At 38.1% G+C, this 25,175-nt stretch overlaps 2 protein-coding genes across 2 annotated transcripts in view; one reads left to right on the plus strand and one right to left on the minus strand.

The window, feature by feature from the left end:
* Positions 1-902: 902 nt before the first annotated feature.
* On the minus strand, positions 903-10,699 carry bach1a (BTB and CNC homology 1, basic leucine zipper transcription factor 1 a). The gene is made up of 5 exons (XM_055195983.2): positions 10,476-10,699; positions 9,747-10,001; positions 6,468-7,685; positions 4,865-5,071; positions 903-3,183 (listed from the first exon to the last, which is right to left on the minus strand). Exons 2-5 carry the CDS (start codon positions 9,984-9,986, stop codon positions 2,827-2,829), a joined length of 2,022 nt encoding a protein of 673 aa, XP_055051958.2. The 5' UTR covers positions 9,987-10,001; positions 10,476-10,699; the 3' UTR covers positions 903-2,826.
* Positions 10,700-11,158: 459 nt separating this feature from the next.
* mipepa (mitochondrial intermediate peptidase a) overlaps positions 11,159-25,175 on the plus strand; it is a 33,666-nt gene continuing 19,649 nt past the window's right edge. The window contains exons 1-16 of the mRNA XM_055195982.2: positions 11,159-11,480; positions 11,846-12,019; positions 12,113-12,201; positions 12,465-12,551; positions 12,699-12,762; positions 12,842-13,024; positions 13,260-13,416; positions 13,503-13,551; positions 14,189-14,249; positions 14,367-14,419; positions 16,128-16,281; positions 16,439-16,516; positions 17,021-17,225; positions 18,429-18,538; positions 18,627-18,701; positions 19,378-19,494. Of these exons, the coding sequence (XP_055051957.2) occupies positions 11,337-11,480; positions 11,846-12,019; positions 12,113-12,201; positions 12,465-12,551; positions 12,699-12,762; positions 12,842-13,024; positions 13,260-13,416; positions 13,503-13,551; positions 14,189-14,249; positions 14,367-14,419; positions 16,128-16,281; positions 16,439-16,516; positions 17,021-17,225; positions 18,429-18,538; positions 18,627-18,701; positions 19,378-19,494 (1,800 nt within the window). The 5' untranslated portion in view covers positions 11,159-11,336. The remainder of the gene's footprint in view (positions 11,481-11,845; positions 12,020-12,112; positions 12,202-12,464; positions 12,552-12,698; positions 12,763-12,841; positions 13,025-13,259; positions 13,417-13,502; positions 13,552-14,188; positions 14,250-14,366; positions 14,420-16,127; positions 16,282-16,438; positions 16,517-17,020; positions 17,226-18,428; positions 18,539-18,626; positions 18,702-19,377; positions 19,495-25,175) is intronic.

Raw genomic sequence — 25,175 nt, forward strand, 5'->3', positions numbered from 1 at the left:
GGTGATGAAGTTCTTTTTTGGTACACAGCAAACATTTAAAGCGAAAACTATCACTTGTTTAGAAAATTGAAATAGTCTGGTGAGGTGAGGCCAATGGTTGGCACATTCCCGGGATGGACCTGCTGCGTCTTCATCCATTGTTTCGTCCATGGTTTTGTCTCTTATTTAAAAATCTGACCATGGTGACTTTGGCAAAAACTGAAGGTGATTGCTGATAGGCTGTCCAAATCAGTGGCGCCTTCACAATCCAATGACATTTGAGGAGAGGGAAACAACAAATTAAGGGTTTCTGGGATTTTTCCTTTTTTTTTTTTTGAAGTAACGGGTACATGGCTATGGATAGAAATGTAGTGGAGTAAAGAGTACAATATTTGCCTCTCAAATGTATTTGAGTAAAGTCATGAGTACTCCTCAAAATTAATACTCGAGTAAAGTACAAATCCCTCAAAATTGTACTTATTCCGTTACTGTCCGGCTCTTATTTGTGATGAGGTATTTGTTCCAGTGTTCAGTTTAGCCACTAGTCAAACCATTAAACAGGGACAGTAAGTTTAGTTTTGGCGCATAACCGCGAAAACGCACGTGCGTTCGATGAAACGCGGCATTTGAAAGTTCAGAGCTATTTTTTACAGTCTATGGTTCAGAGACAAGAAAACTTTCCCACGAGTGGGCGTGGTACTTTTTTTATTTATTAAACATTGTCTGGGTGGTTAATAACACATTTTTCTGTGGTGACACAAACTGATAACACATTTAATATGGGACTTTACACAGACTTTAACAAGTTTAATACTTATAACAAGATACTTGATAACAAGTATCATGCCTGCCTTGAAATCTTCCACTTTTTAACTGTAGATCATTGTCATGTGTACACACAGGGAACATATTTAGGGAAACAATTTACATTACTGGCTTGTTATTTTATTGGCTAAATCAGAATCAAATAGGGAATGATACAGTGCTTTCAGGGTTTACATAACAATAGTTAGGTTACAGGCTTAAAACAAAGACAAAAAAAATAAAAGTTTCAAAGATATAACAGTGAATGACGATACAATGAACACTAACACTAAAAGTTTATATATATATATATAGTACTGTGCAAAAGTCTTAGGCCACCACCACCAAACTTGTTGTTTTAAAGGTTTTAATGTCCATCCATCCATTTTTTTTTATAGGGATGCACCGATATGGAAATTTTGGCCGATACCGATAACCGATAACTCTTTATATTTGGGGGCCGATAACCGATATATATATAGGCCGATAAATATTCATATTAATTTCACAATGAAAAATTCCCAGACCACGGACATCTTGTCTTTGCGCTAGACCAGCATACTCTTCTTAAGCCCGCAACATGTGTCATCTTCGTGCTATGTCACAGAAAGCACCAATCAAAACTTCACATGGCCAGCAATGAGCAAGTGAAGTGGTTCAACAAACCAAAATAATCCATAAATTATCGGCTTTCATTTATCGGCCTAATTTTGCTATCAGACCGATAACAGATAATATTAAAAATAAGCAGTTATCGGCCGATAACGATATGTCTGCCGATATATCGTGCATCCCTGTTTTTTTTATTAAGATACAAACAGAAAATACAGGAAATATGTACAATAAAAAATATGTAAAATAAAAAAATAAAATTTCAGGACTAGGCATCGTCTGTGTTTAGTCTTTAAAATTAGAAATTAGGATTTAATTTTGTTTAGGTTTAAGAGGTCCTGCAGTTTCCTGCTATTGCTCAAGTGTAAGGGGAGTTTACCCTAAAAACTTGACAAATCAGTTTACATTTTTATACAGTTTTTAATACTATATACACATTTCCTGTATTTTCTGGATGAATTTTATTAAAGAAACTGAGAAACAATTATATATGATCACTATAACATTGCAAAAACAACTAATCTAATTCTGGCATGGAGGCCAAAGACTTTTGCACAGTACTGTACTTTTATATATTTATATATATATGGACCAGGAAGTGTATTAAAGTTATTATTAAGTGAGACAAAGCTAAAAAGTCAACACTGATTCACAATCTACTACTTACTCATGATGGTGACATATTTCTGTAAAACAAGAAAAAAAAAGAGGACACTTTTCATACAAAATGCGTTTCTTAACCAGACCTAAAAGATGGTTTGGGAAACAATGCCTACAGCTTTTGGTTTTCATTATCCACATGTATTACAAGTAAATATGGTCAAATTGTCATAAGTGGTAAAATTAGGAACATGGCCTTAATGAAAATAAAGAAATAAAGGCTTTTAAGTATTTAAACCCTAATTATTATTCATGTAAACTTACATGGCACTTGGGTTACTTGTGTTACAACTACGACAAAATACATATGCATATATGAATACCTAAAAAAAACAGAGATGCATATATTAATATACAATTTTCATGCCGGTAATGCCAAAGACGTACAGTATAAGGCTACACTGGAATGTACTTGTTTATATGCTATTACATATTGCTCTAACATAATCAAAGGGATTATAATGATTGTCCATTGCGGCACCATAAGAGAAATGAATAATGCTACAGTAATGCTAAGAGTTCTCCGAAAAATCAGGCATATTGTGAATCAATAGCGTAATGCAACAATGCAAACTTGTGAAAAGCACTATAGAAATAAATCCGAGAATGAAAGTATGAGCATATCCATACAAAACTCCTGGTAAAAGTGCAAATTTGGATCCATTTACGTACTACGTACGTGGATCATGCTTAAAACTGTAGCCGATGTCTAAGCTCCTGAGTAAAATGAAAAATCGGACCCATCACACGCCGCTTTACTCTGATGGTATATTACGGAGCTGCGGGTTGTGTGACAGCACTCTTTACGCCATCTTGTATGAAGGTGGAGGATGAATCGAGTACTTGTGCTGCACCGTCTGAAAGTTCCTCTGTGAGAAAGGCGTCCAGGCAGGTGTTGGCTTGGGCTTCCCGGTCTGGACCGGCCAGGCTGGGAGAGGCTATCGGGGTGAGGAGCACAGATGTGGGGCAGTCAGAGCAGACGTACCTGGCCAGCGCCTGCAGCTGCTCGGACTGTGCCGAGGCGTCCATGCAGAGGCTCTGACGTAAGCCTGAGAGGTTCTGACGCAGTTCCTCCATGCTGAACTTCAGCTGGTTGCGATCTTCAAGTAGCCTCTCCTTCTCGCTCCTCTGATGGACACAGAAACATGAGAAGATACATTTTAGGGTTGTATTTTTAGTGTATGAAAAATAAAATTTCTAGATAATAGATTGTTACCTGGAAGATAATACACAAACAAATCTGTCTACATTTGTAAAATTTTCATAAGAAAATAAATGTGTCAGGGCATTGGTATGTGGTTGCAGGAGTATCTTGGGGTGGGCTTGTATGCTAGTAAGCATCTAACTACACACTATTATTGTGGATTGCAACTTTCACAGAGATAGTTTTGTATCTGTTTTGCATCTTTCGTATCTAATTTTGTATCTGACACTTTGTAGGGCTGCAAGATACACAGAAATAACGCAGCTGTGCATATTGCAATATGCATAGCAATGGTTTGCAATAACTAAATGATTTTCATACTTTAGGAAGTTATGCGTAGACAAAGCTTAAGGTCGATGCATTGATGCATTATTTTCTGAGTAGGAATGTGATGTTAGTATATTGGTTATATCGTTTTCAGTTTTTAAGAATGTTTAAATTAAATTTGAATTGATTTTACACACTTTAAGCATTATCGTATCGCATATCATATTTTTCTTCAATAACGTGCAGCCGTAGTGACAGATTCAAGATGTATAGAAACTGTGTTATGTTTGCAAAAAGCTAAATGTATCAAAATGACAAATGCTGCGTGCTATATACCCCTACCCATGTGCACTGATATACCCAAACACAATGTGACAAGGTAATGTCTTTTTAAACGTATAGCTTAAGACTTTATTTTTCTGGGTGGATTGGTCATCCCAGTTGTCAATCATTCTGATGATATGTTTACGTAAGGCCGTCTTATGTGCTCGTCTCTAGGTTCGCTTTCTGCACATGCGCACTTTCAGGTGTATATGTGTGGTGGGCTACGGTTTCAGCCATTCATTGAAGCTCGCGTTCTCATCGTGTTTTTTCAAAATGTCACAAGAGAAAAAGTGTCTACGAATTGTATGACAAGAAGATAAAGGCCTCTGCAGAAAGAAACAAGCCCAGAGTGTTTTTGGGAGAATATTTCACACGCTGGCGTGCGCTAAAAGCACAGGTTGGGCTTCCGCTAAAAGCACAGGTTGGGCTTCCCACGCAAAGTCTCTACTCGACTAGGCTCGTGCATGCTCTCTCTCTCGTGCACATGTTTAATCGGTGTTCCCTCTATAGAGCAGGTAGAGTGTTGCGCATGTGCATTTTATTTTTTTTAAAGTGGAGGGGCGATTCTTTTAAAAAATTCGGGAAAATCTTCCGCCTTTAAAGGTGCAGTGTGTAAATTTTAAAAACATCTAATGACAGAAATGCAATATAATACACGTAACTATATTATCAGTGGTGTACAAAGACCTTACAAAATGAACAGTATTGTTTTTATTACCTTAGAATGAGACGTTTTTATCTACATACACCGCGGGTCCCCTTACATGGAAGTCGCCATTTTGTGCCGCCATGTTTCTACAGTAGCCCTAAACAGACAAACTGCTCTTTTTGTCACTATTGTATTTTGTCTTAGACACTGACATGTTTGTCCTTTGGCAGCTACTTTATGCGATTCAGTAAACGATGGACTGAGCCGTCAGTAATTCACAATCTCACTGCTAGATGGTGCTAAAATCTACACACTGCACCTTTAATGCATTTACACAATCTCACGTAAATAATAAACACACACACCAGCTTTTTAATGTCTCCCTCCAGCCTGTAGATACAGTCCAACTTTCTCTTTCGACAGCGCTGTGCGGCCACGCGGTTCTTACTACGTCGTCTCACATCCTGAACAAACTCCAGCTGTTCTGGGGTCAGATGCTGCTGTTTCAACATCTGCAGGAACGCTCTACGGGTCATGCTTGAAATTTGCTCCACAGGGAATGGCAGATCCACCTGGGAAGAAGACAACGATGTGAATAATGCTGTGTCTAATGACTATTTAGATAGAAAAATTGCCGAAATTTTAAAATGTAATATCAGTGCAAAGCTTAATTTCTGGCTTGCACATTGAGTTATATGGAGTATAACTTCATAATAAAAGCATATTATTATGTGTTATATGGAGTATAACTTCATAATAAAAGCATATTATTATATTGTGTGTGTGTGTGTGTGTGTGTGTGTGTGTGTGTGTGTGTGTGTGTGTGTGTGTGTGTGTGTGTGTGTGTGTGTGTGTGTGTGTGTGTGTGTGTGTGTGTGTATTGTCCAGTTCATTTGAAGTAGTTTTTGTGTTCATAATAGAAGATGTTCAGAAATCTGATGCAGAGAAGATTTTTACCGAAAATCTTTTTTGCATGCACGCACACACAAATATGCTTTTATTATGGAGTTAAACACAACGTACAAGCCAGAAATTAAGCTTCGTTTTTGCACAGGGCTACTAAAGGGTTAATGGTGCCGCATGGTGATCAACAGTAAAAATGACAAATGTGTCCTCTTAGCAAAAGGAAGAAACACCAACATTCAAAATGCATGATAAAAAGGTGTCATAGCTCTGCAATCAAAAAATGTGGTTATAAAGGAAGTCAATGGGGCAAAAACAGCCACTAACAATAAATGAGGGAGAAAAAAATAAAAACTGATGCTACACAAAAACTAAAAATGCTTCAAACCAATGTTTTTACTAATCTTTGACATGCACAAGACTGTGAAAAAGGTTTTAAAAAATCCATGTTACAATCACTTTTTATATTGAAAATCTGTCATTTTGTGTTTTTTTTTCCCCAAATCATTGATACCACTTATAAACTTGGTAATTAAAGATTTAAAATCATGGAATTTTTGTGAAGATTTGGTAGTTTTGATCAGTACTGAGGTTGATTAACAGATTCATGTAAAAAAAATTGGAAAAAATATTCATCTGATACATTTTTATAGCCGTTTAATTTGGTGGATGGTAGTAAATTTGAACAATGCACAAGGGTTAAGTCATGCAAGTCAAGGACTATCAAGGAAGGTCTATAAGGTGTCCTGAAATGTTAGCTCACTTGCTATAAGATCAAAAGTATTTCTTAGGTCCCTAGAGATGTCCCTCCTTTAATGTACACCTATACCTTTCAAAAAAGGTATACGTATTATTTTTCTCTGTATAGCACAAGTTACTGTGACTGTGCATGACAAAGTGAAAAATTAGACAACACAGTCAAATTAATGACTTGTGTTCAAACAAATTGAAGCCGAGAGAGACCATCCATTGTTATTTCCAACTTCATAAACAGTCAACTGTACATTTATTTGATCTAAACATCAGTCGCATCTCGATGCCCTCAATGAGTGCAAACATGCTCACCTCTTGCACTTGTTCGGAGCTACTACACTGCGCGCAGTCTTCATCCGATTCACACTCTGAATCTTCCCTCGAGTTAAAGGGGGAAACGCAGGAACTGTCTCCGGTGTCCTCTTTGGACAGACTGTCTCCTCTACAGGTCTGTCCTTCATTGGAGCTCAAGTCCCTCAGGAAAGGACAGTCATCAGGCGCAGCACCTAGATCCAGATGCTTCAACCAGTGAAAGTCCGAGTTGTTTCCAGCACCCGACTGATCAATGGAGTCCAACGGTAGCTGCTCTGCCAGTGTGGAGCTCAAATCGGGCCAAAAACCCTTTGCTAGATGCTCAGCCACTTCCCTCTCAACCGTGCTCCGTTCGGCGCTGCCGTCTTTAGAGGGAAGATTTGGGAATGCTTGTTCAGGGGAATCAAAGACTTGGCTGGCATCGGCACCATCGCTGCCTAGGTTTCCGGCACTGGCAATGCTATCTAAAACACTTCTTGAATCCGCACAATTCAGAGGACATAGATGGGCGCAGTCAGTTAGATCCCTTTCATGTTGTCCAAAGTCGGACTCTGTGATACTTGGTAGGTTTAGGTCTTTATCAGTAGAAGGTTCAGTAGGAACGCAATTCCCATCCATTGCTAGTTCCTTTTGGAGTTCTTCCTCCATTGCTAAAATGTCTCCACCACAGCCGGCTGTAGCAGAATGCAGTTTCTCATTGTCACCAGGGCGTGAAATGGACAGGAATGGACAAACTTCACCGGGTTCCACAGAAGTAGAAGACAACTGTGGGCCACAGTTTTGCAGGCAAAACTGATCCTGTCCTTCACCAATGTGGTATGAAGTGCTTTTGGGATAAAGCGGGGATAAATTTAACTGCATTTCTGTGTCATTTGAGATGGTGGGACAATTTTTTGGACATTCTGTGGAAGGAGTGGGTTCAACTTCAGGTACGTTATCTTTTCCAGTATTAGGGTTTTGGTCACCAGGGCTGTTGTTCCCGAAGGCGGCTTGAGATTTTTCCTGTGATGATTGATTCTCATCTTTTTGGTTCAACTCTCGTGTGGTTGTTTCACCATCTGACAGCTTTGGGATGAGGAACTCAAAGCAGCTTTTATCAAGGTTATGAAATCCCAGAAGTTTAGCGCATCTGTGGATCTCAAGGATGTTTTCTTTAGTAAAGTGAAGCTTTGCGGTGTAGGCAAACTGCAGCAGGGGCTCAAATCCTTCCACGGTGACCTTAAAAAATGAATTATCCATTCATAAATATTGCATGACAACATAATTCAGGTTTTTTGGTAGATTATTTTAATTCAATTTATAAAATATATAACATTTTTATAGTAGTTTTGGGATAGATTATTGCAAAAATCGTACATATTGTGCCTTTAACGTCACAATGAAATTGAAGTATTTTTATATATTTTTTGGAATAGTGTGCTATTTTTGTACAAATGACTTATCCGTCATGTTCCCTCATAATCTTTAGTCAAAAACATTTCAACATTTTCCTCATTTCAAAAGCTGTTTCACTCGGATTACGTCACGATGGGGAAAATAAGGCAATTGCTACTTCCATTTCATTGAGACTTTAAATAACTTAACAATGAAGCTCACAAATGACTTATCTGTGAGCTTCATTAAAAAAAAAAAATCATGTGCCCTCATAATCTTTAGTCAAAAACACAAATCTCCTACCCTTCTTGAAATTATATCTTTCAGTCACGAGGAACGGCGAGAGGGTGGGACTAGGAAAATGATCGGAGCAAACAGCAACCTGACCCAATTTCCAGCTATCCAATTAATTCTCGATGGACAAACTGAAGTCCCGCACTACCTTTTTCCTCATTTCAAAAGCCGTTTCACTTGAATTACGTCACAATGGGGAAAATAAGGCAACCGCTACTTCCGTTTTATTGTGACTATAAATAATTTAACTGCTAGCAAGATTTTAAAAGCATAACCTTTTTTATTCTGCTACTACAGTACCCCTATGTGGCTTTTAAAACCTGATCAAAATTTAGGAATACAAACATTCTTAGTAATAATGTGAACCGCTAAAGTGCAAAGTAGTCTAGTAGGAATTGGGGTTAAGAATGTCACTAGGACCAATTTTGACTGTAAACTTTATAGACATCATTTATAAAAGTATATTATATATCATTATATAGCATCTTATGACAGCTTAAAGGGACACTCCACTTTTTTTTGAAAATATGCCATTTTTCCAGCTCCCCTAGAGTTAAACATTTGATTTTTACCATTTTGGAATCCATTCAGCTGATCTCCGAGTCTGGCGTTACCACTTTTAGCATAGCTTAGCATAATCCATTGAATCTAATTAGACCATTAGCATCGTGCTAAAAAATAACCAAAGAGTTTTGATATTTTTTCTACTTAAAACTTGACTCTTCTGTAGTTTCATCGTGTGGTTAGGACTGTACTCTCATTCTGGCGTAATAATCAAGGACTTTGCTGCCGTAACATGGCTGCAGCAGGCGTAGTGATATAACGCACTGCCCAAAAATAGTCCCCTTGGTTACTTTCAATAGCAGGGGACTATTTTCAGGTGCTGCGTAATATTTTTGTGCCTGCTGCAGCCATGTTACAGCAGCAAAGTCCTTGATTATTACACCAGAATGAGAGTATAGTTCCTAGCCATATTTGCCGAGAAAATCACAACTTTTAATATTCCATCGGTCTTTGTACACGATTCACTTACATTTTTTTAGCGCAATGCTAATGGTCTAATCAGATTCAATGGATTATGCTAAGCTATGCTAAAAGTGATACCGCCAGACCCGGAGATCAGCCGAATGAACTCCAAAACGGCAAAAATCAAATGTTTAACCCTAGGGAAGCTGGAAAATTAGCATATTTCCAAAAAAAGTGGAGTGTCCCTTCAAGAGCAATTCCATGCAAATGTCAAGTTTTACCAAAGGTTTTTAACCATGCTGAGATATTGGATGTCAACGTTTGGTGGCTTAAATACCAGCGGAAGGTCTTTGTTTGGCTTTTTAAACATGTTTTAAACATGCAGCTTTCTGAATTGTAACAATAACAGAGAAATGTCACATCCATAATGTTGTTTCAACCTTATAAATGCGCACACAAAATATAAATAAAATACATTTTATTTGTTCTTTAAAAAGCAGTCCTTTCTCCATTAGACTATCGTCAGGGGTTTAGAAAAATATAAACAGATGGTTCAATATATTGAATTCTAATTTAATTCTGACTAAAAATGTCACATCTATAACACTGGAATAGCTCTTAAACATTTTTTTTTTAAAGTGTTACCTCATCGGGTAAGTTGACAGTGAAGTTTGGCCGGCTGTGGTTTGCCAATCTGGTGTAAAAATAGTCACTGCAGGAAGCCAGAACTGAAGAGTGTGCACGAAAGCTTCTGCTCTCCACTTCCACATTCACATCACACAAGATCTCCTTCTGTCTCAGCTCATCCAGCGAGCGGAGAACATGATGGCTGTGTACAGCAGACTGAAAGGTGAAGACAGAGGTCCGGGGGCCATCCACAGACATAACGCAGGGCTTTAGCTAAATGACAACAAACAAAAAAACTGTCTAACCAAGTAAAAATACAGTAACAGAGGCATCAAGTTACATTCGGGTGACGTCATGTCTACTGTAGCTCAACACCTATTGAGATTTTATAGAGAAGCACGACTATGCTAAATTAATATATGCATTATTATGATATCATGTTTTTAGTTGATGACTAACCACAAAGTTCACACAAAGTTGTACGTACTGTCAACATTTGCCAAAATGTGCATTGAGCACCTGTGCAAACATTTGTTTTTCAACTAATGGTATGAATAAGCAAAACGCAACTATCCTACGGTAACGTTACATGCAAATATGACATAACATTGGACATTTATACGACAACAACATTTAAGTAGGAAGCTAGTAGGCAGTGTGGTATAGGGAAACTGGCATTGCATAACATCGTAACACAATCGTGTTTACACTTGGAGTTTGCGTGTTGTGAAATAATATAAAACCAACCTGACATATCACCGTAGATCACAGGCCGTCAAAAATCCCCCCGCTGCCCATCGCTTCGATAAAAACAAACCCAAAGAAAAGTTTGATCGTGAAAAAGCTCCATTAGCGACTGTCCGGCTGTCATGTGACTGTGTACAGTGCGGCAGCAGAGATTCTGACGACACTGCGCGACACAACACGCACAATATGCGCTGCGTATTTGCTCTGTTCTGCGGTTGTGGGTAGAAGGGATACAGCTGCTACGGACAAAATCTCGTGAGAACTCGCAAGATGAACGCTGTTTTCATCCTAATCCTACCCCCAAACCTAACCCTAAACCCAACACTTCACGGGATTTATGCCGTGTCTGTATCCTATCTAGCCAGAACCGCTGTTTTTCATCCTAATCGTACCCCAAATCCTAACCCTGAACCCAACATCTCGCGAGATTTGGCCGTAGCTGTAGCCTTTCTAGCCAGAACCCTGTTCTAGTGTTCTGCACCGCTTCTTGCTTCAAAATAAAAGTATTTTGATATTCGGTGTTGTATATACTTTAGTAATTTTGTGTGAACCACACATCTATTTATATATTATACATTTGACTTTTTTATATATATATAATATTAATATAAATCATGTTTTTTATATATTATTTATTTATATATTCTTATACTTGAATGTCGAAAGTGCTGTCATGAAAACACAATATATATGTGTTGTTGACTTGCACGCTGTCATTGGAAGGGGCAAGACATGCCTCTTCTTTAAATCGTTAAAAGTTTTTGACTGTAGTACAGGTCCGTTTGTCAGCATTTATACATGTTTTCCGTTGTGCTGGTTATGAATAGTCAAGTATAGTTTATTGTATAGATTTGATCGGTAATGTCAGTGTACAGACCGCTGGTGTGTTTGCTTAAGCATGGCACAACATTGAAAATCTGCAGGACGGTGACCACCTGGTCACCTGTAGGAGCTGCTTTCAATGCCAAAGTCCAGAGGGGACTGGATCTCTTTCAACAAAATGTGGTATGTAACCTTATTAACAACACACATACATCTGTTTGATATCAGTTTGGTTGACCTTTAAATACCCTGCTGAATGAAACCCAATACAAATGGTTTATGTTCAAATACCATTTTTAACCATCAGCTGTTTGCCATTAAAACCATTATAAAATGTCTTATTCCTGTTGGAATTAGTGGTGTTAATGGTGTGAGAGATACCATCCCATCAAAACAACCATAATATTTTCACACAAAAAAACTATACAATTTATTATAACCATTAAATCCATTAGAATTTCTGTGGTGGTTTTATTGTTGTTTTAATTAGGGTTGTAATGCACACTACATGTTCAATATGATATATTTTATTTTAATGTTTTTGTCAGGGGTTGTTTGCTGTCCCGGAGCTCAGCTCGGTGGAAGGGTTCGACGTAATCCAGGACAGAGCCCTACAGGAGACGGAGCATCTGGTACAGAAAGCCTGCAGCTGTCCACCAGGAGTCGAGACCGTTGAGACTTTCGACAAACTATCGGACACCCTGTGCCGAGTGGCAGACCTTGTAAACAAGTTCACGGATATTTACTAATTTATTTAAATGCGTTAGTGTGACTTTAAGGGTATGTGATTTTAAGATGCCTTTTGAAATTTGCAGGCAGACTTTATTAAAGTAGCACACCCTGACCCATCGTATCGAGAAGCTGCAGAGAAGACTTGTATAAAGATTGGTACTATGGTGGAGAGGTCAGTGTACTTTACTGTATGGGACAGGGATTAGACTAGTCCCAGACTAAAATAAATGTAAGAGCTGTCCAAACTGAAAACAACTTGATGCATCTTAAAAAACATAAGTGCTCTTTGTTTTGCCTTAAAATGCACGTGATGCATGTTTTTAGGAATGCATGTTTGTTAAAACTAGTTAATATCCTAATTAATCTAAGGCCTAGTCCTGGCTTAAGCTAAGCATTTCTCCAGAAAGCTGATGTTTGTGTGTATTTGTCCCGCAGGCTCAATACAAATGTTGAATTGTTTCAAAGTTTAAAGGACCTTTTAGATAATGAAGAGGTTATGGCCAAACTGGACCCAGAAACAAGGTATGATTTAAATAAAATGTATTTCATTGTTACTACCTGCATGCCTTTATACACTAAGATCTTGCATGAACGATTTTACATAAAACAATGCTGATATTTCTACTGGCCATATAAAGTTTTCATGCGTTTTTTATTTCATTGATGCAGAAGAGTAGCTGAACTGTTCATGTTTGACTTTGAGATAAGTGGGATACATCTGGATAAAAAGAAGGTCAGAATATAAATCTGCTTGTGCTTCTTGATTAAATTGACCATCGAGTGTCTTTACACATGACTTGTTTGTTTTACAGAGGAAAGAGGCTGTGAATCTGAATGTTAAGCTTTTGGATCTGAGCAATCAGTTTCTCATGGGCTGCCACGTGCCAAACAGAATAGAGAAGCGAGTTATTCCTGAACACATTCACCAACACTTCACAAAAGATGGAAAATATATTCAGATCGGAGGCCTGCATGCTGATGTGCCTGATGACCTGGTACAGTAAAATACTTTGCCAAATACAGTACAACTGTTTATTTCAGCAAGTTACATTGCCAACACCTTTATTAAACATAGACAACATTAAATTACATTTTATTCATTACATTTATGCATTTTACATGAGCCCATACTCTTTTCTCTGTTTCTTTTCCACTTAAAAGTATGTCAACACAGAAGAAACTCTGATTCCCGCTCTCCTGTTGTAATGAGTTTGTGCACATTTGTTTCAGGTCAGGGAGGTTGCATATAAAATTTTTCTCTATCCGAATGCAAACGTGATGCACATACTCGAGGAGCTCTTGACATCCAGAGATAAACTCGCTCGATTGGTTGGTTATGAATCTTATGCACATAGAGCCTTAAAAGGAACCATGGCCAAAAGCCCAGGTAAGTTTTATTTCTCATTTATTTACATTAAAATACCTTGCTTTTGATGAATGCGTGAGCTTAAGACAAGTTTTGTATCTACACAGAATCGGTCATGAATTTCTTACAGCTGCTGACAGAGAAATTATCAGACAGGTGAACCCTCTTTTCATTATTTGTAAAACACCTTGCACTGATCTATCTTAACATTTATCAGGATCAGTCGGAGCCAATGGTGTTGTGGGCAGCGCTCCGACATGTGGTGCTTTCGCACTTTCGGCGACCCAAGTTTGATTCCCGGCTTGTAGTCATTTGCCAATCCCATACCTCTCTCCTCCTTGTACTTTTCTGGCAAAATATATATTTAATAGTTTATTTTTTATATATATATATATATATATATATATATATATATATATATATATATATATATATATATATATAATTATTATTATTATTTTTTTTTTTTTGTCATTGTTTTGCCTTATGCACACCAGTTTTGTTTTTTGCAAGGTTTGTTTGTAAAAAAAACCTTAAATATCCTGATATAACTAAGGCCTAGTCCTGGATTAATCTAAACCCTGTCTGGGAAACCACCCCATATTGTGGTAAATATTAAGACTTAACCATAACATTATATTTTTTATTATTGTGGATATAATTTTGTCTTTCACCACTAGGTGTCACTGTTGCCTACAGTAGTTTATGCCTCTGTGCCAGTAGGCTTTGAGTGGTTTGTTAATTGTTGAGAAATGTACAGTAGTAATTAAGTGGATGTTTTGGGTCACTTTAGGACAAAAAATGATTTTAAAATGATGAGGGACATGAAGACAAAACTTAACCCCAGAAATACAGTAAGCCTTATTAATTAAACATTTTCTCATTGCTTTGATTAATGTACAATCTTAAAAGTGTATTAATAATAGCAAGTGTGTTTAAATGGGAATTAATTTAAATCTTTTGCTTTGTAGGAATTAATGCCATGGGACCATCCGTACTTCAGTGGTGTTATTCGTGCTGAAAGGTAAGAGACGTGAAAAAATAAAAGCATTTTTGCATGATATATATTTGTGTACTGTGTGTAAATATACATACATACATACATACATACACACACATATATAAACACACTCACCTAAAGGATTATTAGGAACATCTGTTCAATTTCTCTTTAATGCAATTATCTAATCAACCAATCACATGGCAGTTGCTTCAATGCATTTAGGGGTGTGGTCCTGGTCAAGACAATCTCCTGAACTCCAAACTGAATGTCAGAATGGGAAAGAAAGATGATTTAAGCAATTTTGAGCGTGGCATGGTTGTTGGTGCCAGACGGGCCGGTCTGAGTATTTCACAATCTGCTCAGTTACTGGGATTTTCACGCACAACCATTTCTAGGGTTTACAAAGAATGGTGTGAAAAGGGAAAAACATCCAGTATGCGGCAGTCCTGTGGGCGAAAATGCCTTGTTGATGCTAGAGGTCAGAGGAGAATGAGCCGACTGATTCAAGCTGATAGAAGAGCAACTTTGACTGAAATAACCACTCGTTACAACCGAGGTATGCAGCAAAGCATTTGTGAAGCCACAACACGCACAACCTTGATGCGGATGGGCTACAACAGCAGAAGACCCCACATGGTACCATTCATCTCCACTACAAATAGGAAAAAGAGGCTACAATTTGCACAAGCTCACCAAAATTGGACAGTTGAAGACTGGAAAAATGTTGCCTGGTCTGTCGAGTCTCGATTTCTGTTGAGACATTCAGATGGTAGAGTCAGAATTTGGCATAAACAGAATGAGAACATGAATCCATCATGCCTTGTTACCACTGTGCAGGCTGCTGGTGGTGGTGTTATGGTATGAGGGATGTTTTCTTGGCACACTTTAGGCCCCTTAGTGCCAATTGGGCATCGTTTAAATGCCACAGCCTACCTGAGCATTGTTTCTGACCATGTCCATCCCTTTATGACCACCATGTACTCATCCTCTGATGGCTACTTCTAGCAGGATAATGCAACATGTCACAAAGCTCGAATCATTTCAAATTGGTTTCTTGAACATGACAATGAGTTCACTGTACTAAAATGGCCCCCACAGTCACCAGATCTCAACTCAATGGAGCATCTTTGGGATGTGGTGGAACGGGAGCTTCGTGCCCTGGATGTGCATCCCACAAATCTCCATCAACTGCAAGATGCTATCCTATCAATATGAGCCAACATTTCTAAAGAATGCTTTCAGCACCTTGTTGAATCAATGCCACGCAGAATTAAGGCAGTTCTGAAGGCGAAAGGGGGTCAAACACAGTATTAGTATGGTGTTCCTAATAATCCTTTAGGTGAGTGTGTTTTTTATGTATATATTTAAAAAAAAAAAAAGTTTAATTTTTAAAATTTATATTTAGAATATAGAATATATAAAAATACAAATAAGTATATGACACAACAAATACTTTTTATTATTATTATATATTATTCAAAAATCTTTTTCATTTTGTATGCGATTAATCCAGATAAATCTTTGCCCAGCACTAGAAAAAATAGGAGGTGAAAGATGTACTTAAAGATAAAATGTACGTAAATGGTTACTACTCACCATCAGTATATGGAGGAAAGTGTTGAAAAATTGACTAAGACTATACGTTCTTAATATTCGTCCTTTTGTGTTCCATTGAAGACATATCATTAATTTAATCTTTTAATAACATGTATATGTTTTGTCTTGGTAGATTTAACATTGAGCCAAGTCTGTACAGTCCGTATTTTTCACTGGGAGCGTGTATGGAAGGTCTGAACAGTGTTTTTACTCGGTTGTTTGGTGTGTCGTTGCTGGCCGAGGAGCCCAGTGTGGGAGAAGTGTGGAACGAAGATGTTCGTAAGCTGGTGAGGTCACAGTTTTGTGCTGGAATCACTCTATGTTTGATTCATTACCCAAATCTCCCATTACCTTGTGGTCTTGAGAGCTTATCCTTAGGTCTCTCAGGATAACTTGAGATCATTTCCTTTGAAAGTCACATGCTGTTTTGAATTGTGCCCTCAGGCTGTCGTGCATGAAACAGAGGGGTTGCTGGGATACATCTACTGTGACTTCTTCTACAGGACAGACAAACCTCACCAGGTAGTACTTACTTATTTTATCTATTTAAACGTATTTGTTTGAGGGAAAAAATGTAATTGGTTTTGCTAATTTGTAATGTATGTTATGGGGCAATTTTGTAATTTTAGTGCCACTATCAAAACAGAAATGCAAAACTAAAGTTTTTAAAGAGGATTGCCAAACACTCCCCTGTTTTCCATTGGTCAGATAAACGGAAACTCCCACCCCCAAACTTATACCATTGGATGAGGCAATGCATAAAAATTTTTATAATTTTTTTAAACGTCTCTACAATTTTATAGAAATAACTTTTTAAAGGTATATTAAGTTAACATTTTTTCTCTGCATATTAAGCTAGTATGGGAGGAAGCATTAACAAATAGCACACACAGTATGAACATTTTTAGTGTCTATTTACTTGGTAAGCATATCGGACTATTGGTATTCATTTTAATGATGATCATAAATTTTGACGTGTAACTCCCCTACTTTTTTAATCATTAGGATGATTTTTCCTTCTTTCAGGACTGCCATTTCACCATCCGTGGCGGGCGGCGATTGGATGATGGCCAGTATCAGTTGCCTGTGGTGGTTCTGATGCTGAACCTTCCTCACCCCACACGCTCCGCTCCCACGCTGCTCAGTCCGGGGATGATGGAGAACCTTTTTCACGAGATGGGCCACGCCATGCACTCCATGCTGGGACGCACACGCTACCAGCATGTGACGGGTACGGCCGTGATCACAAAATATCAAGCTTTTGTTGTGCTCCTTAGCATTACCTGGAAATATATATATATTCTAGATCAGGGGTTTTCAAGCTGTGATATCAAGGACCCCCAAAGATGATGAACCCCAGTGAGTGAGATAAAGGGGACTGCAATAAGAAAGATACAAAGCAAATGCACGAAATCCTTGAAAGTTTGTGAATCTGGGGGGAAATTCAAGGCCCTGGGAAGTTTTTGAAAATATACATGCATAGATACAGGTCATTGAAAGTGCTTGAATCTATTTTATGCAAGAAGTTTTCTGGAAAAAAAATCCATATTCCTTGTGTAGGATAATATCTAGACTTTTTAAGCACACGCTTTAAATGCTTATATCTTCTGTATGCGAATGTTGATTCATACCAAAATGATTTTTTGCATAGTTGTGTTTCATACTTGAAAACGTCTCGGGTTATTTATGTAACTGTTGTTCCCTTAGAAGGGAACGAGACGCTGGGTCTCCCTTGCCATACTTTCTGCGTCCCTGTAACGCCGCCATTGGTAATATTTCAGATAGCGATATACTTCCTGGCTCCTGCGTCACCCTGTCTTTGTCGTTAAGCCTCATCATTGGTTGAATTTGATATACACATTCAGACACACTTACCCCCGGAGGCGTCCCAAAAGTGTCACAGCAGTGACGCAGCGCTAGTTCCCTAGAAAGGAAACTGTAACAATGTATCTTAAAAGGTAACACGATGTAACCTTGCTCTCACTTGAAATGTGTCCCCACATTTAGTCCTTGAATTTGAGGGTATTGGACCTGGATAGTCCTTGAAAGGTCATTGAATTGGAAGTTACAGTAACTAAGGTGTGGGAACCCTGAGTATAAAATTTGTTGGAATCTATGTAGTAAGAAATTGAAGATAAAACTAAAATAAAAACCTAAATTTTTCATTTTTCTTCTTTGAAATGTTCTGGGGGTCCCAGTTTGAGAACCCTTGTGTGACCTCAAACAAGCCTGCGAACACTTGCATGATCACATTTTTAAGGCTTTAATATTAAGCCATGCTGACCTTTATTTGGCTAGTGTTTTACAATACTTGTATATATAAACAGCATACAGTTGAAACTGATGGGTCAGTTTAACATCCCTATTTTTTATTAGTTTATAGATAAGTGTATACAGTAATATTTCAGGATTTATTTCCCCTTTCTCGTTTTAGGAACACGATGTTCAACAGATTTTGCGGAGGTCCCTTCTATTTTAATGGAATACTTTGCGACAGATTATCGCGTGATCAACCAGTTTGCTCGTCACTACCAAACAGGACAGGTACAGTACTGTCTGTGCTTATTTACTACTAGATTTGTCATTGCTGTGGTCTTTGGTATTAAATGCACATTCATATCATTTCTCCTAGCCTTTACCACAGAGCATGGTGGCTCGCCTTTGTGAATCCAAGAAGGTCTGTGGAGCGGCCGACACACAACTTCAGGTATCAGAGATCTTCTCAGTCAACAAACAGAAAGATTTAAAGCATAAACAATGAATCGTAATCGGTTCAATTCAGTTAAGCTTTCCATAGCACAGGTCCACTAGTTACATTTTCATGCATTTGGTAAAAGCTTTTATCCAAAGCGACTTACAGTACATTACAATGTATACCTTTTTTTATAGGTATGTGTTTTCCCTGGGTTTGAACCCATGACCTTTTGCGCTGCTATTGCTCTACCACTGAGCTATACAGAGTTATTTATACACTCTTTAATGTGGGTTTTAAATAGGGATGCACATAAATAGTACTTTTTGGAGATACTGTTAGTTTGATATTGATGTGTTGTTGTTTTTTTGCTAGTATTATTACAAAAATATCAGAATATTCAAAGAGAACTCCAATTTACAAATGTATACTTTATAGTAAAAAAATAAGCCATTGTTACATTGTAAAATATATCACATTAACACATTTTTAGTTACTTAATTGTATGGGATTTTTAAAACTTGTAAAATAGAAAAGGAGTTTGCTGGGAAAAGCCTTCATATTGCTTGCCTTCAGCATTGGTCAATTCAGACCCTTATCAATAAAAAGCATGACTATATGTTGTGCATTAATTATATACTTATTTGTAAATAATCTAGACATGAATAATAGGTTTCCTTTTGATCTTCAGGTTTTCTATGCAGCCCTGGATCAAGTTTATCATGGAAAACCACAAAAACAATCAACGACAGATATTTTAATAGACATGCAGAAGAAGTATTATGGGCTACCGTACATCAACAACACAGTAAGTGTTAATGATTTATAAATGATAAATAACTGTAACAGTTAATACTATATGAAGAGTTCAACAGCAGACGCAGATAAACGCCACCTCTGTCAAAAATGAGACCATGATTGTAACAGAATGCTCTCAACACGGTACTATACATTAATCAAATACGTGCACATCAAATCCGCTTTATCCCGGCCTCAGGCCATTCAGAAATATCCCACGGGTCATGGAATTTCTGGAATATCATGGAATTTTAAAAGGTCTTTTCTAGGGCTGTCACGATTATGACATTTGGCTTCCGGTTAATTGTCTTATAAATTGTGGCGATCATGACGATTAATTGCCTTTTTTTTGTGCTTTGACGATTAATTGTCTGTTTTATTGCTTTAACATTTAATTCTTCTACATTTTAGTTTTTTCATGAAATAATTTTCTAACACATATTTAAAAGTATTTATTTAACTCTTTCGCTGCCATTGACGAGATATCTCGTCAATCAAGAGAAAACGCTTCCCCGCCAACGACGAGTATTTCCGTCTTTCCGCAATACCGCTATTATCCACCAGGTGGCGCCCTTCCGCAACTTTTTAAACCCGGAAGTATAGCCCTCTGGCAAGCTGCTGCATGTCCGTGTCTGTTTTAAAGATCGCTCTGAATGGGATCTCTATGAAAAATCCTTAACAAAAATGGAATTATCTCTGCTTTCTGCTCAAAATGTGGTGTTTTTGCAGAAACCTACCCATATTCAAAAGCTGATTACAAAAGAACTATATTTTATGTTGTAATAGCACTTTTGGGAGTACTTAGACTCGGCGCAGTAACACCCTCCCTCTCCCATTATGAGAGTGAGAAGGGGAGCGGACTTTTCAGGCGAGTCGAAGTACTCCCAAAAGTGCTATTACGCCATAAAATATAGTTCCTCTTTTAAATCCGCTTAGAAAAGCGCTACATTTTATTTTGTACCACCAAACTTGCTCGTATAACTACTTGTCTTAAATAGGAAAAACGTAGATGTGTTTGGTCACTTCTAACTTTATCTCTGATTGGTACCATTGAATGAATGGGGCTAAGCTAAATGCTATCGAAGCGTCGCAGCGCGCTCCAGCGCTTACGTGCACGCACTAAGATGATAGAGGGATGTATCAACAATTCTTAGTTAAGGTAATAACATATTTTAATATTGAAAATGAGTAGACTATTGCTTTCAGTTATGTGATTAGTCAGTCTATCGCTTATGCCGCTCAGACATTAAACGTAACTGTGAGGTGCACATTAGAAGGTTTTTACCCACCTCTTAAACCCAGGCACGGTATGGAGCCATTACACTAGTCAAACTAACCAGGCTTTGGGGGTCAAATGCGCTCAGGTGTGGTTTGGTTTGGATAGTATGAGTGCGACCTTTTTTTTCCTACTATGGAAGTCAATGTTGCCCCAGATTCCTACATTGGTTACAAACATTCTTCAAAATATCTTCCTTTGTGTTCAGCAGAACAAAGTAATTTATACAGGTTTGAGTAAATTCTTTTTTTTGGTAAACTATCCCTTTAAGCAATCCTTGATGAACATTAAATGGGTTTTTCCAATCATTTTTAGTGATTTGTTAGTTTTTAATTATCATCCATAAATCAGTCTGATGCAAACAGCAGATCTCAGCATATGTAGGTGGTCTGTTGACCAGAAATGATCTATTGAAGTTAATAAATGTTTGGGAATGGTTTCTTGGCTTATCCTTAATAACATCTTATAAAACCTTCTAAAGCCCAAAAACACATCAACAAACCAAGGTAGTTTAGTTTTGGCTCTTTTCCTGCCTTGTGTTTTTATACCGTACGTATTTTACAGATGCTACACAGTTACAGGATTAAAATGCTTTTCCCTCCTTCTCCCATCCCTGTTTGGGGACCTTTTCCAAAGTAACAAAGCAAAGATATACTTTGAAGAATTACTCCTCGGGGTGGAAATATTTGAAACTTCTTTCAAAGTTTTTTTTTTCTAAGTTAGAGAGAAGAAAGTTGGAAATGTTTTTCTCAGTTCTTTAGCAGCTGTAGAGATGGCCGTTTGGGATCTGGAGCGATTTAAAACGCATATTTTATTTCAGAATGGCCTTCATAAACCATTCATCCTGGCCTGTAATTATGTGGAGCCACTGGGAATCAGGCCTCCCCCATGTCTAAATATTCCTCCTCTCTTAAATTGCTTCAGTTGTAATGTCTTTACCATCCTCTTTACCCAACCTCCCCCTTTTTATCCGTTATAACTCGCTCTCACGGGAACACGGCTAATAGTGTGCGTGTGTGTCTTTGGTTTTGTAGGATGCATGTTTCAGTGACTATAAACATTTCTTTAGTCCTCAGAAGAGTGTTAAGCTCTATGATTTACTGTGTACCGAAAGACAGAACCGTTTGGCTTTTTTACAGCATAGATGTGAAAATTAGATTTTGACATTGTTATAAAATTTCAAGTTGATTTCATGATGTTGAAGTTGGCTGGACAATTTTTCTTAGATTTTCCATGCTTGTGTCCAGTCGGTTTTATTGTCCTCCAAGCAAAAATATTAAGTCTGACTCACAGACTTAAAGCACACATCTGAGATCTTTATTGGAAACTCTAAGCTTACGTATAAGAAACAAAACCAGTGATTCCTGTCTTAAAGGATTAGTCCATTTTCTTAAAAGAAAAATCCAGACAATTTACTCACCACCATGTCATCCAAAATGTTGATGTCTTTCTTTGTTCAGTCAAGAAGAAATTATGTTTTTTGAGGATTTTTCAAATTTTAATGGACTTTAATAGAGCCCAACATTTAATACTTAACTCAACACTTAACAGTTTTTTTCAACGGAGTTTCAAAGGACCACAAACGATCCCAAACGAGGCATAAGGGTTGTCATTTTTGACAATAAAATAACAAATATACACTTTTAAAGCACAACTTCTCGTCATGTAGATCCGGTCGTTGTATATACGTCATGACGTCAAGAGGTCACAGAGGACGAACGCGAAACTCCGCCCCAGTGTTTACAAGTGTGTTGAAAGAGGACCGTTCCTACATTGTTGTATGTCAACTGATACTAATTAATGTCTTTGTGGCAGTTTATTGTTTAAAATGGTCCGCAAATGTGCGTTTTATATATATAACACGTGACCTCCCTACGTCACTACTCATTTACGTTAGGTCGCGCTGGACCGGACCTAGATGAAAAATTGTGGTTTAAAAGTGTATATTTTTTATTTTTCTTGTCAAAAAATGACAATCGTTTCGCTAGATAAGACCCTAATGCCCCATTTGGGATCGTTTATAGTCCTTTGAAACTCCATTGAAAAAAACTGTTAAGTGTTGAGTTAAGTATTAAATGTTGGGCTCTATTAAAGTCCATTAAAATTAGAAAAATCCTGCAATGTTTTCCTCAAAAAACATAATTTCTTCTCGACTGAACAAAGAAAGACATCAACATTTTGGATGACATGGTGGTAAGTAAATTATTACTGGATTTTTCTTTTAAGAAAATAGACTAATCCTTTAACAAACACTACAGGATTGTGGTGAATGATGGAGTTACTAACCCACAGAGAGAGACATTTTTACATTTATTTAGCTGTGGTTGCCATTGATTTGGCTTACAGAGACATGTTCTGGAAGATAACGTCAAGCATTAGAAACATGGACCAGATGCTGCTCTTATTGTGGAACATATTTTCTGCATCCAACACCGCCTACTTCCATACTATATAGTAGGCGAAAAGCAGTAGGTTAGGCATGTAGTATGTCCGAATTCATAGTATTCAAAGAAAAGTAGGCGAAAAGTACCCGGATGACCTACCACTTCCGGTTATATTTTGAAGTGTGCATACGACGGACATTTCACTATCCCATGATGCCCCAGGAGAGGAGTTATCCAACGAAGAAAAAGAGGCGTCGTCATATTAGTAAATGGTGGAAAGCGATGCGCCTGTATTCACGTGTATGGTATTCACTCTGGTATGACATGATGACGTATTTCACGTGATGTATCGACATGGCGGATGTAGTACGTCCGAATCTCATTCATACTACCAGGATTCATACTATATAGACGGTTTCATCGGACGCACATGATACACGTCTGGATCCGAACCTTACTTCCGGTTTCGTTTTTTTAATGGTCTGACTAGTTGCTAAACTGATCTCTTTAACAAATTCCTTGTCGAAAATAACAAATGTTTTGGTTTCCTAGGTAATCTATGTGTTGTTTTTTTTGCTTGTTATATAAATAAACTACGTTTAAAGAACTTTGTTGTTATTTATTCTTAGCATAAACATGCACACATGAACAAAACTGCGAGAAAGCCGGTTAAGGTGTTTACATGCCACGCGAAATCGGGCAATTGAGCAAAAAACTACTTTTGCCGATCGTTTTTTGCTTACGCCTTTTATAGGCTTTCCCTGAAAAAAAAACATTTTACCATTTTACATGACCCCACACATAATCAGTTTAATAAGCATAATCGTCTGAAAGATAATGGACATATGTATCACAGATTGCTTTAGGGTGAGAAATAATTTTGATACTTGGCTTAAGTATCGCATTCAGACATCAGAAAACGTGCATTTTTGTTTTTAGGGAAGTTAGGGTTCGGTGTTTCAACAAAATCTTAATCTTTAGTATTAACGTGGGTTCACACCAGCCGCGTTTGAGGCGGCAAATTCGTGTGTACCGCGTCTAGTTTGCCGCTTAAACATTTTGGGTTTACTCGCTTCATTCGCGTGTGAAATTGTAGTCATCGAGACATTCCCGCTGAAATTCACGTGATGGGTGGGGGTCCTGCCACTCGCTTCCTGTAATCACATCACTACTAGAGCAAAAATCGCTTCTACCTCGGAATCGCGTCTACCGTGCCACACTAAACGCCTCATTCGCACCGCGAGACCACCAGACCTGCGTCAACGTGTCTTTACATTGACTTAACATTGAAATCACTTGCGCTTGACGCCTCTACCGCAGCTGGTCTGAACGCAGCATTACCGTGCCATTTGCCACTTGAACATTTTAAATGCATTTGCGTGTCTAGAGGGAAGTAGACGCGCGGGAAAAGCAAGCAAGTGCTATGCGGTTGTCTGTTTGGAAGATGGCTGATGTTGATTGTGCATTCATCGAGAGAGTTACCGGTTTGTATTTGGCCACCTTACTATAGGGGGAAAATAGTAAAAAAAAAAACGGCGGGAATGCCGCGGGTCGATAAACGTCACGTGACTCAAAAGTGAAATGTGTATTTTTCAACTTAACAGGTTGCCCAATGTCCTCACTGACACTCAAGCGAGGTCCTTTTTATTCCTGTCTCTATAGAAATAAGAACTTGTGTCGTATAGCTCCGGGTGATTGCTTACGGACAATATCAAGCGTCCCATGTTGAATGAGTGACTTCGAGCGGGGGTGCCGCCACAGCAGCAAGCAGGCTCCTGATTGGTTAACGCGGCACGAAAATCCGCCAAAGTTCAAATTTTTCAACTCGGGCGCCAGACGCAAATTCGCATGAAAGCAAAATGCACAAAAAAGCACCATTTGCACGTACCCCGTCAGATGCTCAATTCGCACCATTCAAGCAAACTAGACACGCGAATGAGGCGGAATCGCATCTACCGCGCCATGATAAACGTCTCATTCGCGCCTCGAGACCTCCAGACGCCCGTCAACACATATTCACGTTGTATTTAC

Source organism: Misgurnus anguillicaudatus, chromosome 24 (assembly GCF_027580225.2).
Source record: "Misgurnus anguillicaudatus chromosome 24, ASM2758022v2, whole genome shotgun sequence".
Classification (NCBI taxonomy): domain Eukaryota; kingdom Metazoa; phylum Chordata; class Actinopteri; order Cypriniformes; family Cobitidae; genus Misgurnus; species Misgurnus anguillicaudatus.

What these genes read in the sequence shown, in the direction of transcription:
- bach1a (XM_055195983.2), bottom strand. Translation starts at nt 9,986, where the DNA reads ATGTCTGTGGATGGCCCCCGGACCTCTGTCTTCACCTTTCAGTCTGCT. An exon ending in CTGTCAACTTACCCGATGAG is followed by an intron (nt 7,686 to 9,746) that starts GTAACACTTTAA and finishes TCATTTTTTAAG; the next exon opens with GTCACCGTGGAAGGATTTGA. An exon ending in GCTCCGAACAAGTGCAAGAG is followed by an intron (nt 5,072 to 6,467) that starts GTGAGCATGTTT and finishes TCTTCTTCCCAG; the next exon opens with GTGGATCTGCCATTCCCTGT.